At 37.6% G+C, this 20629-nt stretch overlaps 1 protein-coding gene across 1 annotated transcript; it reads right to left on the reverse strand.

The window, feature by feature from the left end:
- Positions 1-1250: 1250 nt before the first annotated feature.
- On the reverse strand, positions 1251-18635 carry LOC108996575 (30-kDa cleavage and polyadenylation specificity factor 30-like). Its single transcript, XM_018972547.2, has 7 exons — positions 18032-18635; positions 16871-17245; positions 6397-6559; positions 6032-6142; positions 5368-5436; positions 4199-4285; positions 1251-2404 (listed from the first exon to the last, which is right to left on the reverse strand). The coding sequence occupies exons 1-7, from the start codon at positions 18433-18435 to the stop codon at positions 1499-1501; spliced, it is 2115 nt and encodes a 704-aa protein (XP_018828092.1). The 5' UTR covers positions 18436-18635; the 3' UTR covers positions 1251-1498.
- Between the last annotated feature and the right edge of the window lie 1994 nt (positions 18636-20629).

Below are 20629 nucleotides of genomic sequence, written 5' to 3' on the forward strand. Positions count from 1 at the left end.
AACCTATCATCTAATGCCACATCATGAGATGATGAGAGGATGATGAGAATTGGGATGATGAGTAACATTATTCGTAATCACAACATTCATTCACCATAGTGGGGTTAATAAAATTACATATGTTGTCTTTTTTAAAAAAAAAAAAAGATTTAAAGAGAAAATTGAAGGGTTATTTTGTATTGGATATGAATGTTTAAATGTTAGAAACTGTTATTTTAAGTTCAAATAATTAAATGACAGTTTATTAGAGAGATGAGATGAGGTGGATTGAAAATTATATTTAGAGCTGTAAATAGAGTACTCATCTAGCAATTCTTGAACACAAAACTAGGATTAAATTATTAAATAATAAGACACTTGTAAAACTTGACTGAACTCAATAAGTTTGTATAAACTCAAATAACTTCGTATTTATAATTTTATAGCATTTTTTAATTTTAAAATGATAGTATCTTAAATATTTAAAAAGATAAGACATCATATTCCTAACATGATACATGTTATTTGAATTCCTATGCATATGATCCTTGACACATGTATACATAAACTATATAAAGATATTTAAAAATAAATACAAGTTGACAAAATTTGCATATAAAGTTATAACTTATAAGATATAATATAAATAAACTATTTGGTCAAAAATAAATAGCTCGTAAACAAGTTCAAACTTATCGAAAATTAAATTAGTTATTCGTGAACATAAAATCTAATTTAGTGATAAACTCGAACTTGACTCGTGTTTGAATAAAAAATTAAATAATAGTGCTTGATTACGTACTATTCACTAAATCTCGGCTAGTTTACACCTCTACAATTTTCGTGAGTTGAGTCTACTCACGAAAATGTAATGGGTCGATGTTGTAGGTCGAATATTTTACCCACCGATTAATACCGTCTCTTTAACTCCATTTCCTTTCTACCACCTTCTTTTATATACTCCGAACAGGCTACATTAAGAGATGGAATGCTACAAAATAGTTCTACCAGAGTACCAATAATTTTATTTTCCATCTTCACTATCCAATGGACAAGAAAACACATTGCGTCAAACTTGCACTCTATCTCTAACCAACATGACATCCTTCATGTGGTCAAGTTTTACATTAAGATGATAATTACACGGATGACATCCTAGAACTTGTAGAGAACAAACACATGTTGTGTAACTGACCAAAATTTCTAGATCAACTGGGTATCATACTGAATACTATATTGTACATATCTATTTACAAGTACGTTAGTCTATATCAGCATAAGTCCCATTATCTATTCATCACATTTTCCCTGACTCATTACATTAAACTCAACATTAAGTTGCAACGCATTTAGATACTTTGAATACTTTCAGAAAACAAAACAATTCACCACCCCAGATTTCTCAAATACGACAGAAGTATCCAAAAAGAATTATACTCAATTATGTTTCCAAGAAAGAAGGTTAGCCTAGGGAAGATGGCTTCCCCTGTTAGTAGTTTCACTTACTTTGCCACTCAGCTCATGGCATCTGTAAGTGATCGGAGCCTGTGGTAGTATCTCCTTCTGAGCCTCGCCGCTTCTTCCTCCCCTCCCCATGCCTTGACCGCCTAGGTGCCTCATCCTCACTTTCGCTCTCATCATTTTTAAAGTTATTACCGCCACCATAATGATCTTCATGGTGAGCCTTGAATCCATGCTGAAACCGTGTCTCATCATCTGGTCCAACACCAGGACTAGGCATCTCTTGACCCTTGCCTTGCTCTGAAGCTGCATTATACCTGTCATTCCGATCATTCACCCTCTGATCTCTCTTCATAACCCGGTTGATATTTTGAGAGGATGGTGGTGGGGGTGGTGGAAACATTTGAGGCATGCCAACTGGCCGGCCAGGCCGAGTTGGATGTGCACCTGCAACCCCCATCACTCCCATAAAGGGGGCACGCCCTGGCCCCATCATCATCCCAAATCCACCCGCTGGGAAAGGTTGAGAAGGTCGCGCACGGAACATCATGCCAGAGTTGGGACCGGTAAAATCACCGGAAAATCTTGGACCATACGGTGCAAAAGGACGGGGGCCAACCCCAAAAAGATCAGGCATTGGAAACCCATCAGGTGTAATAGGTCCATAAGATAACCCATCAGCACCCATTATAACAGGGGGAAAACCCTGTGTCCCAGGCATAGGTCTGGCTCCACGTGCTAGCGGCATGTGAGGGGGCCACATGATTCCCCTGCCCCTCCCTCTACCCTGCATTGCTGCCCCAGGAATCTGGCTGAAGCTCTCCTCCTCTTCTTCGCTTTCTTCCTCTTCCTCCTCTTCATTGTCCTCGAATGGGACAATATCTGGATTCTCTCCTCTGTTGTCTGGATCGACTCCCTTTGCTTTCTCCTCCTCTCGTTTTGATTCAGCTGCAAGTGAAATTTCCTGTACCCAAGGAAGAAATACAACAGTCAGATTCATTTAGTTCTGACCATTTAAAATGAATAGAGGGGTCCTCTTTCTTCAAAAAAAAAAAAAAACCATACAACAGAGGGCATATTGTAGCATAATGCAATTCTTGTACTGTCTCCACTGATTTCCTCACAATAAATGCCACTCACTGGCTACCTTGGAAAACAGATTGATGGCACTGACAATATCTTGCTATGCAATAACTAATTCTGCCAAATATTAGGTTTTTGAATTGTCACTGAACTGATTGCCTTGCTCCGAACAAATAAATCTTCCAAATATGCCTCATTGGACAACATCAAAGAAAGACCATGATCTGATGGGAGATGTTTTATAATATCAAGTACTTGAAGGTAAAAGGAGAAAATAACGACAAAATATACTTCATAATTTATTCACACATGATATGGCAACAAAATAACCATAGATTTATGGAAACAAAATCTGACGTTAATATTCTCAGCATCCTAATCACCGCTTTGGCACACTTCCTGAGTTTCCAAAACATTGCTAGCTGTCCTGTCAGCATGCTATTCCTTTCCTCAGGTTACAAGGCAAGTATAGGAATACAAACGAACCATTCTAACACAAAAGTTTGTCTATGCATAATCCATCTTCCACCAGCAAGCATTCCTGTCTAGATCCCATAGAAGTTCACCCCCGGCCACAATGGGTGGGTGAAGGACAGAGTAGAGTTTAATAGCACCTTACTCCGTCTGCAATGCAATCCATCATTCTGCATTTTCATGCTACATAGCAAAACTCAATTTGTCATCTTGCTAGTGCAAAGATTCTAATATTGCTCCATCAAACCTTGACAAATTTTGCTAACTAAGCTGTCAACAAAAATACTAACTTAAACCAATTTTGGTCAGATTTCTGGTGCAGGGACCAGCCCTTCAAGACAATCTTCCCAAAGTTATTTCGTATATCCTAATGTAAGGAGGTTTCGGTTGCAAAACACTTACAGATTTCTTATTATATGTGCCTATTGAATGTTACTTTTATCAGAACAGCCCATGATTGGGAGATCAAGTTTCTCTTCGGTCTTGAACAAGTTGTATTCCTTTAGTGGAGAAGAGACGGTAATGATAAAAATATGTTGGATCCTGTCTAAAAGATGATATTTGAGTTAACCCTTTTTTTAATGTGCTCATCCCTCCAATTGCCTCTTCATTTCCTTGGAAGTATGTTTGGCAGAACAAGGCGCCTTCAAGGGTATGTTGTTTTGTTGAGATGGTAGCCTTAGTAAAGATATTAACAATTGAGAAAGAGACGTATCACAGTAGTGGATTGGTATCATATGTGTGAGCAGAATGGAGAAAGCATAGCTCATCTTCTGCTACATTATGAGTTGGTGAGGGACTTGTGGGTAAGTATGCATTACTTTGGTATTGAGTCAGTTATGCCCAGCTGGTGGTGGATTTGTCGGCATGATGACAGAATCCATTTGAAAGTCATAAAGATTTAAAAGTTTGGAGGATGATGCCTTGTGCTTAATGTGATGTATTTGGCAAGAATGCAACGTCCAAACTTTTGAGGACTGCGAGAGGGCAGTGTAGGAGTTAAAAGCCACAATATCCACTCACTTGTGGAAGTCTACTTAAAACAATCCCTCCCTCAAGCTAACATACACATATATATATATTTATTTATGTTTCAGGTTATTTACTCACTATTGTTCATTTTTTTTCTTTTCTTCTTTTACCTAAACATGTTGTACTAATTACTATATTGCACCACATAATGAATCAAAAGAAAACCTACCATAAGTTCACTATCCGGTTCAAGATAAAGCAAGGAAGCTAACTGCTCACCAACAGAAGGCTCTAGCTCCTGACAGTCTCTACTTATCTGCAACAATAAGTGCATAAAATGACGTCAATTGGGGCTCATACGGTGAGATGGCCACAAGCTACGGTATCTCACAAGCCAAATATACATACTGGGAATTGAAATGGTAGCAAGCAAAAGAAAGTGGTAAAACGGAAGACAAGATGGGTACAAACACAGAGTTACAAGGTTAGCTTACAATATTTATTTGCAAAGTAGTATTTAATCCATCTTCCAGAGAGCGCACCAATGCTATATGCATTTAATTTGAAATATTTATGTTTTAATTGCCAATAGCATGAGAACTTGAAGGCCCTTGTGCATTTTGTATTGGTCCTAAATCAAGTCCAAGTTGTAAGTTGTAATTACATATTATCATATCATTAAGAATTTCTACGAATTCTCCAATTCCCCTTCGTGTGATAGTAACCTACCAACAACGTGACAGAACCTAAATTGGTTTCAACAAATAAAGTTAGTATTCATGATGGAAGGGTGCCTCTTTTGTATGCTTAAATCTCGATTGTTAAGTCTCTAACACTAAAAGTAAGTACAAATTATTGACTCTTAAGACCCACTTCAGTTTTTTTTTCCCCTTTTTTACAACGAAATAAAGGAAAATTATGTTTGCTCGATTGAGCAAATGTGACCAGCAGGCCTCTCATGAATTATTACAAAAAACCTCTTTAGCATGGGTTACCTCAAACCTTCTCAAGAAAGAAAAGACAGAAAAGCAGCATATTTTAATTCACTTTCTATTGGTATATTCAAAGCAATTCCCATCTTCAACTTAGCAAACTTCTAAATTTTTGTGTCGTTGCTACTTTGGGGATTGCAAAAGCTAAGTAAGCAGTAACCGAAGCTAGGTGTGGGTGTGGTGTGTGTGTGTGTGTGTGAGAGAGAGAGAGAGAGAGAATTTGTGTGCAGGCGTGTGCGTGTGTGTGCGCGTGTGCACACACGTCAAATATGCATGTCTGGGCAGAGCCAAGCCCAAGGACGAACAGAGGAAGAAGATGAACAACAAATAAACAGCAGCAGCAACAGAAAACACAGAAAAGAAATCTCAATACAAGCAGCATTTTTTTATGAAGCCCAAATGATACCTTGACTGGTAAGTTCTCATTGAACGGATTCCGCAGATGGCGAGTGTTGTGGAAGGACAATTCACATAACTGCATATAAAAAATTGCAATTAACCATGAAAAAAATTTATTGTTTACGTACAAAACTTCTCTGGTGTTCTGTTCTGTTAGCATTGCCTGGTCTCCACACGATGATACTGGTTTCAAAAAGAGTTTCAAACAAATGCCAAAAGAAGGAAGTTCAGGCATTCCATGAAAACTTTTCCTCCCTTTAAAGCTTGAGAAAAAACAACTCCAATAAATGGAATGCATACCTAACCCCACATAAACCATGTTTACATTTCTTATTTTTTTTTATATGTAAAAAACCATGTAAACCATGGAATGCCTTGTAAACCATGTTTAAATTTCTCAAAACAAGAGCACGATCTGTAACATGAATCTCAAGAAAGAAAGATAAATGAAACAATCTCCTCTTACATGACCCTACCAAATTTTAGGAACTCAATTATTTGAAAGGGGAAACACAAAAAGGAAGGATTTGGTCATTTAGTAGGTTGAATAATAGCCTTGTCAGGGTCATAGATTTGGTAGTAAATTGCATCATAAGAATTTTTGGAACCAAGATAAATACTGCAGAACATCCTGACAAAAATATACTATCCATTAAGAGAAAAAGGTGTACCTTTAACCATTTCACTGAAAAATTCCGCCCATAATGTGCAGTTCCATGTGCATATTTCCAATTGCCCCCACCAACAGATCCACCAATTCTTGATGTCATCTTTGCACAACCCTGACAAAGCATAGACATCTTTGTGTTTACTTCAAATATACAAAAACATGCAATTCAGACTGGGGGAACTTCCCCTTGAATTACCCGAGTTGCACTTGTGGGAAACTCCTTGCCAAGGGCCAATGCACCTGGCATTAGTCGAGACTTTGTTCTCGGACACCCGGTGCCAATGAAAAAAACTCATTGAGAAACACAGATCAAGAGCAGAGAATAAATAGCATTAGTAGATAGTAGAATATTGAATAAAAATCTACCTGGAAATGCCGAGTCCGGTTGACAGAAAAAATCAAAATCACATTTTCAGCAGAGTCAAAAGCTTCATTCAGTTTAGCTTCATTGCTCCTTTGAGTTGCCCATACTCCTTGTTGTACAGATAATTCCAAATTTTCACGGTTGCAACTTTTAACAATAAAATACCTGACGTTCCATGTTTGGAAATGAGTTACTCCAAATTCATAAAATCAAACCTTAATAAACAGAACAAGGTGCTTTAACTGGAAAGTAAAGAATGTACATTCATCAAGCTAAGAGTTCAATCGATAATTAACAGTTACCATATGGGCTGTGAATGGCATTAAGGAATGACCCAGCATTCAATCTACATGTCTACATCATTATACTCAAAACAATAAAAATTGGCATGCATATAGGCTCATCACAATATCCAGATGGCATATAGTCAAGTAGAATAAAGAAGTACACTAACCACAGATGGTATATACTTTACTAATTCTAGCTAGACGGTCCATCAAATTACAGGTGAACTTAAAACTTTAGTCAACATGGAAGTGCAGCATAAACTGGAACTTTGCAACATAGCATGGAAGTGGCTAGCGATTCTGTAATTTCATATTTACTGTAATGTCCAAACTGTTTTCTTTTTTATCGGTAAGTTACATATGGACCAGGTGGGTCTTGAACTCGCAAGTTGACCCTACAGATCTTTTACAGGTGGCTGAGGTGCTGTTTAAGCTAAAGTCCATTGGCTGGAATTTGATGATGATTACTTAATATATACAACCTCCATGACTTGTAACCAAGAATGCAAAACAATGAGCCACTAGTTTCTATAAAATGCATGTAAAAGCCATCTAGAACCACATTTTACTGTCATCCAAAACCACTTGACAGGAGAAGGAATTCTTTTCTCCAAACGTCCGTTAGGATTGCATTCTTCAAGAGACGTGGAATTAAATTACTCATTTTCTATCATCCTTGTATAAGTAGTTTTGGTAAGAAAAGGTAATGGCCAAAAACCCCTGAAGTTATGACATTTTTTTTATATAATTGATAGAAATAGAATAACCAAATCACAGATCATCCGACAGCCAGAAGAGTGCTGTTTCCAACTACTTCTTAATTGGTACCAACCTGCAGCCTACACAATGCTCCGATTGCTCGCCAACTATCCACCATCTCAAATGAAGGTATTTATCCAAACCAATATCTAGCAAGGCACACACCAAACTCTAACTAGTGATGCCAGTGTATGGCCTTTCATACAGAACATGAAATTAGTAACCCCAAATTTGTTAACATTCGGGTCATCTTGCTCATCTCCTTCAAACAACCATAATGCAGCCAAGAAACCCTGACATCTAAGTGCACAATGAACCCCCCCCCCCCCCCACCCAAATGGATATTGTCAAGACAAAATATAAATAATTAAATTTATATTTTCCCATCAACTTAAACTTTTGGAAAAAGTGGTGATTTCATATGATATCAGAGTAAAGATCCAGAGTTCGAACCCTAATTCTACACTTCATCCAATTAGTTAAATATTTCACGTGTTGGACCCACTTATTGATGGATAGTCTAGCCCACACGTGATGGGGAGTACTAAGACAGAATATAAATAATTAAATCTACATTTTCCCATCAACTTAAACTTTTAGTACAAGTTGTGATTTCACGTAGGATGAGAACTTCCCAGAAGGCCCCCACCATACTACTCGCCCAATTGGATTGACTGAGTCACTGAACTTTCATTTCAAAAGCACTTTCTAACTCTTAAGTTTTACATATCTTGCAGGGTTTTTTTTTTTTGTACTTCCTTGATAAATTAGAGGGATGGCATCAATTTCTAACCAGCTAGAAGATCTCTGAAAACATTTCTCATTAAGTTAAAAAGCTAACATCATCCATAGGATGCCATATTTCTCCCAAAGGCACATGCAAATATAGGACCACCAAGGTGCATAATTGTCCATGTACAAATAAATTTGGCATCTCAGCACTTCAACAAAGTTGGAATTGATGACTTTTCTTCCTCTTCGCTCTATAGAGATATCAGTCAGCTTCAAAGGCCAATGGCATGCTATTTTTTTATTTTTATTTTTATCGGTAAACAAAATTTTATTGATCATAAGAATAAGCAAAAGCCCAAGTATACAGCACATATACAAGAGCATTGCCTGAGCATGCCAGTTTAGTGATACAAGAATTCATAGAAACTCATTCCATTGAAATCAATCACAACCGACCAATGAAGTAAAGAATTGAAAAACAATTTCCTAAGCTCTTCCATTGATTGCTCTCGATCTTCGAAGAATGCACCACCATAAGCATATTGGGATCATCTTCCATATTGCTGCAATATGAAAGGCCACCATTGCTGCACAATGTTCTATGCGATTTACTAATTAAAATTTTCTTCTTTCTACACTTGATGCCAACCCATTTCAATACCTTCATATCAATAATGCTCAAGGAAAAAACAGCTAATTATCTTTCTCGTATCACACAACAATTCTTGTCTAATGATATGCACTAGTCAACTTGATATAAATACATAAGTTAAACAGCAGAAAGACTAACTACCTGCTTCATACATTTCTACCAGATTATGTTATTGATGTTTTAATCAACTCTCCCCCATTAAGGATCACATAAGGTGATCAAATAACCATCCTTGGATATCTCTTGCCAAAAACTTTAGTTATTCCCACATCCTCCATGGTCCACAATAGAGAGGAATCTATTCAGTCTATACAATTAGCTAAAATAGTAGGCTTAGTCATTCCAACCCCACCAAGTTCAATCACCGAAGCTCTTGACCAAAACATAAAATACCAAGAATAAAGGCCAAAAAATACAATAAAAGTCTCAAACTAACCGATTGGGAGTTTGTTTTATAACAAATATATTTATAATCAAGAAAAAGAAGGAAAGGCATCATCAAAGTACACGGGGAGCATAGATCATATACACCTATGCCAAGAAAGAAGAAGATCAAGAAAATCCTGAAAATGTTTTTTGATAAGTAAATGCTAGTATTAATAAGGATAGGCATAGTCCAAGTACACAAGAAGGTATACATGAGATAAGACCTATCTAGGTGGCTATAGAAGAAAGAAAATCATGTACATTTAGGCCATTAAAATCTATAGCTATAGCCCAAAGAAATAGGTGCGAAAAAATAAAGCTTGAAGCTCCTCTAGTTCCCGCTTCTTGGCTTCGAATGTCCGCTTGTTACGCATTTGCCATATGTACCACATAATGCAGGTAGGGACCATCTTCCACACAACTTTGATTTGTGGAGTACCACCCGGCATCACCCAACTGGCCAATAACTCAACCACTGTGGTAGGCATCACCCAGTTCAACCCTATTCGACTGAACACTTCGCTCCACACGGCTCTCACTGCCTCACAATGTAGCAAGAGATATCCACTATCTCTCCAATTTTCTTGCACATACAACACCAATCTGAGATAATTACCCAGCACTTTCGCAGATTATCAGTAGTCAAAAATCTTACCCAAGGCCACTGTCCAAGAGAAGAAGAGTGCTTTAGGAGGCGCCTTATTCCTCCACAATCTTTTCCATGAGAATTGAGTATTTGGTATAAGTGTAAGAGACTTATAAAAGGAGAGAACCGAGAAAATACCCTTACCTGCAGGAGTCCACCATAGTTTATCGTCCCCTAATCCGTTCAGCTTCATAGAATACACTAGGCTGAAAAAGGCCTCAAAACTGTCTATTTTCCAATCTTGGGCTGCTCTACTAAAGGTGACATTCTATTGAACTTGGTCCCCTGAACGAACCATGAGGTCTGCCACCGAAACTTCTTGGTCACATGGCACACGAAAAACGGATGGGAAAGAATCCTTTAGAGCCTCCTCGCCACAACAAATGTTCCTCCAAAATTTTATACGAGTACCCTCCCCCCACCATAAATTTAGTATGGCAAGTAAGAACCCCCCACCCTTGTCTTATTTGCTTACAAACCCCCACACCATAGGATCCATTCCACTCTGTAGTACACCAACCCCCCATAAACTGCCATGCTTGCAATCTACCACTAATTTCCAGAGAGCTTCCAGTTCCCTATTTTATTTCCAAAGCCATTTCTCAAGAAGTGCCCGATTAAACGTTCTCAAGTTCTTTATCCCCAACCCACCTGACGGAATTGGTCTGCATACCTTGTCCCAGCTTACCAGGTGAAACTTGAATTCATCCCCCATCCCACTCCATAAGAAATAAAAATCCTGAAAATTGAAATTAAAGAGAAATAGGTGGGCCCTGAGTTCTTTCATGGTCCTCCCACTATCTACAAAATTTTTCGGTAATTTCTTTCCCTCCATATGCACCACATCAAACAAAGTAGGATCACTTTTCTCGGTTGTATTTGTTCAGGTGGAGACAGTGTGGTGAAGAGAATATGCATTGCAGTGCAAAGAGGGGTGTTTAAAGTTAATCTTTCTATAATGTATTAGTCCCCCATGCCAGCATTCCTTTCCATGAAAGACCATTTGGCAGAGCAAGGCTACCTTGAGAGTGGCTTTCTTCGTTTGGAGAGTTGCACTTGAGAAGATATTTACTTTAAAAAAATTAAGAAAGAGGGATTATGATAAAATGGTGCTGTATGAACTTAGGAATGGAGAGTTTGTAAATCATTTCTTACTCCACTGTGATATAGCTAGTCCATTGCTGGTCACATATCATAAGTTAGTTTCTTAGCGGCAAATGACATCAATCTTCCATTCTCTAAACAGATTCTGCACAGAGGCATTTGTCTTCCTCATTCAAGCCCCCAAACATTCCAAGATAGTAGCCTCGACATAATGGGGAAGCAAATACCCAACTCACTTTCATTTTGCTATGACTGGAACTAACTTTTGGGTCATAATTAATAGAGGTCAACCTTTTCAGTCCACTATCCTCTTTAGGCCTAATTGGTGGTTCCTCTTTGTCAGGTAGTGGCTAGCATCAATGGCAGTAAACATGGACATTAACCCTACATCAAGGCCCTCACAGAATTTGCCCACAAAAGGTCTGACTTTCTTCAAATTCTACAATACCCAATATGAAGTCTCATGCTTACCCCTTTAAGCGATTATTGTCCATAAACAGAAATCTAATAGTAATAGCTCACAACTTAAAGGTTTTTGATCGAGAAGCGATGTTTCCTAAGAGTAGCCCAGCAGAGACTTCTAGGACTTTGGACCACTTTCCCATTCTCCTAAAATGGAACAAAATACTTTTAAGTTTGGGGATGCATGGCTGAAATATGAGGGCTTCATGGAGAAGGTGAAAATGTGGTGAACTTTTTATTGCATTCAAGATTCCCGAAGTTATGTCCTAGATCGAAAACTCAACATTCTGAAAGCCGATTTGGACGTTTGGAATGAGCAAATGTTTGACAATGTGGGGACACAAGAGAAGCTCCTTCTAGGAACAAGCAAAATCAGTTAGGCTCCAATCCTCATCCAAATTAAACTGTTATTCACTCTTCATAACATGCACACGTGAACACAAACACCTATGTGCATGCAGGTTAATGCCCTTCTATGTTTTGTATATTTTCCGAAATGTAAGATGAACTTTATTAATCAATTAACGTTGGTGCAACCTGTTTTTTTATCTTTATTAATAACTGTGAAGGCGCAACCCAAGTACACAAGTAAAATATAAGAGATACCTAACTAGTAGAAGAAAAAAATTCTAGAAAATCATGTAAACTAAATCATTAAAGTTTATAGATGCAGTCTGTATGAGAATATTATGGGTAAAACAAATTATTGAGTTCCTTTGTCGTCCATTGGCCATCCTAGAAGATTCTCTCAATTCTTTCACTCCATATACACCAAAATAAGGCATATAGGGACCATCTTCCACTCTGCAGCAATTTGTGGACTGCCATCTAGCCTTCTCCAAGCACAAAAAAGCTCCACAAATCTTCTAGACATGACCCAAGCCATTCCAACCTGACTGAAGAAGTCGCTCCTCAGTTGCAATCTCACAGTGGAGTACAAGATGATCAACGGACTCCCCACTCCTCTTAAACATGAAACACCAGTCTATCACAACTATATTTCTCGAGGAAATACAATTGGTTCTGCCCTTCTCCCTTAGCGTCAATTGTGTTTTCTAAATTTTTACTCATCAAAAAATAATTCTCGAGGAAAGTTCAAACTGAACTTCAATAATAATACCAATATCAAACCATAATGGCTCAAGGAAAGTTCCACTGCAGCTTGGCTTATGCTCCAAAAGAAGTAGTCAAGCTTACAATTGGAGCCCCATAGAATCAATCAACCACAAAAATTTTGCCCTGTCAAGTAATGTGGGATCTCAGTCACCAACATCATATATGCAATCCAAGGTGTTACAATACCCCCTTAAATCCCCAGTGTCCTCTTTAAGTCATTTTGTTGTATGTTGCATGGCTCAAATCCCGCACTTCCAGTCAAAATTTGCTCTAACATTTGTAACCACCCAAGAAAAACCCAAGCCTCATGCAGGCTTATAACTAAAAAGCATTAGTCAAGATTACAATTGAAGACCCTTTAAAGCATCAAAAACCGTAAGAACTTCTCATTACCAAGCAATGTAGAATCCTATTCACCATACTCTACTCAATCCAAGGTATTCTACAAACACTAAGTTGTGGCCAAACCATTTATGATGTTGCACTACTTGAATTCAACAGACATTTAACCACAAGGAAACACAATTAAGCCACTCAAAGGGGTCAACCACAAAATTGAGGCATAAAAGTAGCAATAAGAGGTTGAGGCATTTTCCATGAGTATCACTCAGATGAATATTCAAGGTATAAACCATAAATGCTACTTAAGTATAACTTTAGGTACCTTAAAACCAACCAATTTCACTTCAAAAAACTTTACCGAATGTAAAAAAAATAAAGGAAATATATTTGTTTCCTATTTTTTTTTTTTTTAATAAGAGTAATTATATTAATACGAATGAAATAGGCATAGCTTGTGTACATAGGAAGTATACAAAAGAATACCTAAATACATTCTAAGATCAAGAGAATAAAGAGAAGAAGTCATGCACATTATTTCCATTTAGCACAATAGATGAAAGCCAAAGCATTAAAGTGTGTAAGAAAAAATTTTGTAGTTCCGCCATTGTGCCCTCCCTATCTTCAAAACATTGCTCGTTTCTTTCTGACCAAATACACTACATGATGCACAACGGAATCATTTCCACACTACTGCCACTTGAGGATAGCCCTGAATCTTCCTCCAACAAGCCAATAAATCCAACACCCTCAAAGGCATCGCCCATGCAACGTCAACTCTTCTAAATATCTCATCCCACAGCATCTTTGTCACCTCACAATGTAAAAGTAAGTGGTCCACTAATTCTCCATCCCTTTTTTGCATAAATAACACCAATTCATCACAATGCAACCCCTCTTTCTCATAATTGTCCGTGGTCAATATCTTCCCAAGAGCAGCTGTCCATACAAAGAATGACACTTTAGAAGGCACCCGGGACCTTCAGATAGACTTCCAAGGGAAATGTGCATGAGCTTGTGATATCAATATTTTGTAATATGCCCTGACTGTACATTTCTTGCTACCATTAATCCTCCACTGCAGCTTATCCCCCTGTGCCGTAGTATTTCCCGTGCATATATCAAGCTAAAGAAATCCGAAACAGAGGGCAATTCCCAATCATGAAAATCCCGGTTGAAGAGGACGTTCCATTGAGGAGGGCTGTGAGGGGATCCCCACACATCTGCCACAGAAGCTTCCCTGTTCACTGCAATACTATAGAGGGCTGCACTGTGTTAAAAGCCCGATCTCCACACCAAAACTTTTTTTTGATAGGCAATCAAGAAGTTTTATTCATAAAAGGAGACAAAGCCCAAGTACGCAGAAAGTGTACATGAGAAGTACCTAACTAGGGTTTACAACTGAAAGTAGAAAATCATATACATTTAGCCCATTAAAAACAATGGTCCATGCCCATGAGAACAATGTTTTATGAAAGAAAACTTTAAGCTAATCAATTGTTCTCTCGCGGTCCTCAAAGCTTTTATCATTTATCTCCCGCCAAATGCACCACCACATGCATATAGGAACCATTCTCCATATTGTTTTCACTTATGGATTACCTCGGAGGCCTCTCCAGCTTGCTAGGAAATCCACCAGCCTAAGAGGCATGACCCATGATAATCCAATTCCTACAAAAAAAATCATCCCACATGTTCCTGACCACCTCGCAATGTAAAAGCAGATGATCAACTGATTCCCCATTTTTTTTACACATGCAACACCAGTCCAACACAATTACCTGACGATTCCTCAAATTATTTGTGGTAAGAATCTTATCCAAGGATCTTTTCCAAACATAAAAAAACTGCTTTTGAAGGAGCTTTCATCTGAAATATACTCTTCCGTGGGAATGTGGTCATTTCAGGGATCATTAAAACTTGGTGAAATAATCTGACCGCGAATCTACCTTTCTTAGAGGGACTTCAGTTCATCTTATTATGGTACCCTCGGTCATGCTTATGGAATACAGCGCCGTATAGAACTCTGTGATAGCCTCCAACTCTCAATCTTGGGCTACCCTAATGAAATCTACATTCCATTGAGGGGAGCCACTAGAAAAGACTAAGAGGTCAATTGCTACATCCTTCGCTCGTACAAGTTCAAAAATGGCAGGGAAGGTGTCTTGGAGGCTTTGTTCACCAGACCATTTGTCGTAACAAAATCTGACACAAGAACCGTCACCCACCACAATATGTGCATGTCTCCAAACGATCTCCCTATGCCACCGCCACTTATGATGCCAATTCCCTAAACTTCACCAAACCCGCTCAAGATCTACAAAAGGGGGGTTTACCCCATATGGACCGCGTACCTCATTTGAGCACCATCCTCCCCAAACTTTGAATCTATAACGGACTTCCATAGAGCCCCCCTTTCGTGTTGGTACCGCCACTACCATTTACCCAACAGAGCTAGGTTGAACTACATCAATTTACGAATCCCCAATCCACCCCCAAAAATTGGAGTACAAACAATTGACCAATTTACCAATGAAATTTGAACTCTTCCCCCAACCCACTCCACAAGAAGTCATGTTGTAACTTCTCAATAAAGTTGGCAACCTTTATGGGGAGCAGGAACAAAAACAGAAAATAGGTGGGTAGGTTAGAAAGAGTACTTTTAATCAAAGTGAGCCTACCGCCTTTAGACAAATATAGCCTCTTTCAAGAAGCCAATTTGCGCTCCACCTTTTCAACCACAACATTCCAAATCCTCTCTGATTTAAAGGATGACCCAGTGGTAAGCCAAGATATTTCAGGGGTAGAGAAGATACCCCGCTTGGGGGCAGCCCCCACCGGAACTAATTCAAACTTTGAGAGATTAACTCTCCACCCCAAGACAACTTCAAAACAAAGAAGTAGAGCCCTCAAAGATTGGATATGCCCGAGATTTGCTCCACCAAAGATGAGAGCATCGTCCGCAAAAAGCGAGTAATATTTTTTTGTTTTATAAGTAATCAAGTGAGAAAGAGCCATAATCACCATTCCCCACCGGGAAACCATAGAGAAAACCACCTTCCACAAGGCCCACAATCATCTTGTTAAGAGCTTCCATCACGAATATAAACAATAGTGGAGAGAGCGAGTCCCCGCTCAAACCATGAGAGGAATCAAAGAAACCCACCGGTGAACTATTCACCAAGATAGAGAAGCGAACTGTAGAGACCCAAAACTCTAACCAATTATACCATCTCTCCTCAAAGCCACATCTTGCAAGTAACAAAGTAAGAATTACCAATTGACATGATCATAGGCTTTCTCCATGTCTAATTTGCAAAGTAACCTAGGTTCTAGGTTCTCTAGATTTGAGTCATTCATCCAAAACTACATTTGCAATTAAGACTGAATCTAGAATTTGTCCTAAACCTTTTTCCCAAAACTTTTGATAACTTTATATCACTTTTCCTTGAACAAAACGAGAAAAGAAATATTCAAAAAGGACATCCTATAAGAGAGAGACTTTATTCCAAGTCCTAAAAAAATTCATTGGAACTTATCAAGGATATACCCCATTTGTTTGCTTTCCTTTTAGATGTCCCAAGCAAACAAAAATTATAATAATACAGCACACTGCAATAAGATATTAAGCAAATCCACAAATCAAATGGTGTTCACTTTCCTTTTATCTTCCCATAAATATATAATTTTTTATTGATAAAAGTACACTACATAAGATGAGAAGTAAATCCATACATCTAATAGTCAAAATGAGAAAAGTACAACATAAAATGTGTATCAAACTATAAGCCAACCGAAGAGTGATCAAGGGACACTAACTAGAGCTTCTAAACATGGAAAGAGTTCTTTTTGGCAATTACTGGTTGAATAATGGGCTCTTCAACAATGCCCGTATAATTATACAAAAACTGATTTCCATAACCTAATTAAAGACCTCAGGACTCTGAACACACCTAGATATTCCTTGAGGCAAAGGTATAGCAGTTCTGTTCGTTTGATTGAGCAGGCCATTTGGAATATTTGGTGTCTGATTCTGGCTGACCTGCTGCTTGGACTGTTGCTGCTGCTGGACATTAGAAGACTCATTTGTTGAAGGTTTAACCACGCCTTGATTGGCAGTGTTGGGACCGTGTGGAAACTGAGACTTTTCTGCTTGTTGAGGGAAATTACCATTCCTTTGTTGGAAAAATCTGTTAGAAGAGTTGTAGTTGTAAGAATTTAAATGCTGAATCTTCTGAAGGACCTCTTCTACAGGAGGTGGAGGTCCAGGCAGTTTTGCATGCCTGTAACGACAGTCAGGACCATTTGGACAAAAGCCCAACCTGTACCTGCAGTTAGAAAATTTCCAAATTAAGTACATACACCTTCCATGCTCTTATTATTTTACCAATGCTTTACCGATAATAATAAAAAAACCAACACTTTGCCTCACACTAAATACAAAATTAACCCCCCAAAAAAGAACAAATAAAATAATTACATTGTAAAGTCATTCTTGCACAGCAACAATTTCCAACTTTTTTCGGTGCAGGGCCATCATTTAAAATATTTATTATTCAAATCTATACCACGACGTACCTACCATAAATCTTGAAATAAGATTTTTTTTTTTATCGGTAAATCTTCAAATAAGTATTCAAAAACATTCAAACAAAACGAACAATATAAATCCTCCGGATCCTCGTGCAAATTAAATGTTGCAACTTCCCCTTCAGATAACGAATTTCATACCTACCCAAATCAAAACCCCATTCTTTGAAGAAAAATTATATACATAAGTCTCACACTCCTGCACACCACTTAAAAGTATGTGAATTTATTCTTTTACCCTCATGTTTCATGAAATATGAAATATGAAGTATGAAGATAAAAGAATAAAATCACATATTTTTTAAATAGTGTGCAGAGTGTGAAGCTTACGTGTAGCATAACTCTTCTTTGAATCACATACTCCTTCCACTTAAAATTAATCAACACACCCGTCCTTAGTTAATCCCATTATTGATAAAACCCAAGTTCATTTTTCACCACGAAAAAATATACCAAAAGTATTATCACCCTCCAAACAAAAACAACCTAGTAAATGCAGTATGAATAAAAGATGCATCACATACATGTTACACTCCTTGATATCTTCATTGGTGTGCTTGTACACGCAGTCCTGCTCGCGGCACTCGCCGTAGAGACGGAAGAAGCGGCAGACGGGCATCCGCGACTTGTCGTACTGGTGGAGGAAGCCGCAGGCGTCGCCTTTCATACAGAGGCTTCGGAGCCAGTGTCGGCACACCGTCTGACGGAAGCTCCGCCTCCCCGAGGCGAGGTTGCCCCCCGCGGCGGCGGAGTCAGCTACGAAGGCCGCAGTCCCGGGGCCCGCGGAGGCCGCGTTGGCAGCCGCGGCTCCGACGGCGGAATCAGATTGGACGACGTGGGGCCCCGAGGCGACGGCGGCGTTGGCATTTGGACCGGCGTCGAGGCCGCCCTCGAAGTCAAAGCTGAGAACCCCCTCCGAGTCCTCCATTGAGGGAATTTCCTACCTCCGCGTATTAGATGTATATTTACGGGTTAGCTGTTGGTTGTGTTTACCGAATTAGGGCTTTGGAAAAAGCTTTGCTTGATTTTGATCTGAACAAGAGTAGTTACTGTTAGAGAATTGAAATAAACGCGCAGAGTGTTCGTTGTCGATGTCTGGGTTTTAAGGAATGGACTGCCCCTTCACCGAATTAGGATGCTTACAAAAATGAATAAAATTTTTAATCTAACAATTTGCTTACAGTTTTAATAAAGGAAGGTGGCTCCAGATGTCCAGCTATTATGGCTCGGATAGACGTTTTGGTATTGAAAATTTGACAAAAAGTATATAATTTTTATAAATTTAAAATCTATATAGCTATATCTTCATATTGAATTTATTAAAATAATAATATAATATTATTTTTAAATAAAAATAATTTTATTTTTATTTTTATATTTTATAATTATACTAATCATATGTTAATTAATAATTTAATTTAATTCTTACATTATTATTACAAGATGGTTAGAGATTAAACGTGAATAAAAAAATATATTTAGATTAAAAGTGTATAAAAAATAAATTTAATGAGTGAATAGTAACCCTTCAAATTTAAAGAAACCTATCAATTTACTGTAACTCAAAGTTTTACACTTATCTCTTTGACTAATCTAATGCACTTCTATTTTGATAAAATTCATCATATTTTACATTTGGTTAGACTTTTGAAGAAATCAATATCAATGCTCTTACACAAGCTGTTGCCAAATAAAATAGGAAAAAGTTACTTTGCCTGTCAAATGTTACCGTTCTATTTGACCGTTCAGAATTTTTTTTTATTTAATAATTAAGAAAGTGATTTTAAATATATTAATATATTTTTTAAAAAAATATTTTAATATATTAAAAAATATGAATAGAAAAATAAAAATAAATAAATAAATTGAAAAATGAACTAGCCGTCAAGTAGAACGGACTACTCTAGGCAGCAGAGTAGCCCGACTCAATAAAATATCTACTGTACTAGATTTTATGAAAAATACTATTTACAAGTTTATATATTTATATATTAAAACATATTAATAATATAGAAAATATAGAAGCATATAACATCAACTAATTAATAGAAATTAAACTTTTTCACAATGACTATAATAAGTGATGTGTTGACTTATCATATTTGCAAGTAATATCTTTCTTTTTATTCAATCGCTCAACCATTATACTTGAAATGAAAAGTTTAGGTAGAGACTGGTTCTTAACAGCACACTGCACACCCCTCTAACGTGGCAAATCAGGTTTAAATTACACGTCACAGTTCTTAGGATTCCTCTGAATAATGTTGAAATTGTTTGGACTCTCTCTCTCTCATGTTTGAAAATCCTTTTGTGAGAAATCTCTCTCTGAATCTCCCGATTATCCTCCTGTGAACCTTTCTCTCTATCCTCCCACGCTCCTCTCTATGAATCTCCTTACATTTGAAATCTTGCATAGGCCCCTCTGTTTTCTCTCCCCCTCCGTTGCTTCTCTCTCCCGCCAAACTCATCTCATCCCCTCCTTGATTCTAGGGCAAACCCCTTGCATCTAGACCACTCTCCACCCATTTCTCTATCTCTTTTCTAAACTGTGGTTGTTCATCGAAGGGAAACCCCCTACGTCCATATCTGAGGCCATGTCACGGTAAGTTTACAACTAAATCTATGTACATGCTTGCCCCATAACACATCGCACACCCCTCTTTGGATTCTTAACCGATTGTGTGTAATTTTTTTTTTATGGAGGTTTGACGGAAGAGGAATGCTACACAACCTCCCAACCTCCGCACACCATATTTTTTTAATATTTTTTTTTAAATTTGAGTTTATTCTTTTTAAAATAATTCAATTCTTCTATTAATTATTCATATATTAAATATTTGATAAAAGAAAAAATAATAAAAATTAAAAAAAATGTAGTGTGTGAAAGTTGTGTAAATAATAGAAAGTTGTATAGATTTTTTCTTGACGGAAGTACATTATTATTAACGATTTTCTATGTAATTTACTTCTTGTTAAGGCCTCATTGGCGAGGCTTGGTTGTTGTGAAAAAGTTTAATTTCTATTAATTAATTGATTTTATATGTTTCTATATTTGCAAGTAATATTTCTTTTCTTATTCAATCGCTCAACCATTATACTTATAGGAAAAATTTAGGATGTGG

Source organism: Juglans regia, chromosome 3 (assembly GCF_001411555.2).
Source record: "Juglans regia cultivar Chandler chromosome 3, Walnut 2.0, whole genome shotgun sequence".
NCBI lineage: Eukaryota > Viridiplantae > Streptophyta > Magnoliopsida > Fagales > Juglandaceae > Juglans > Juglans regia.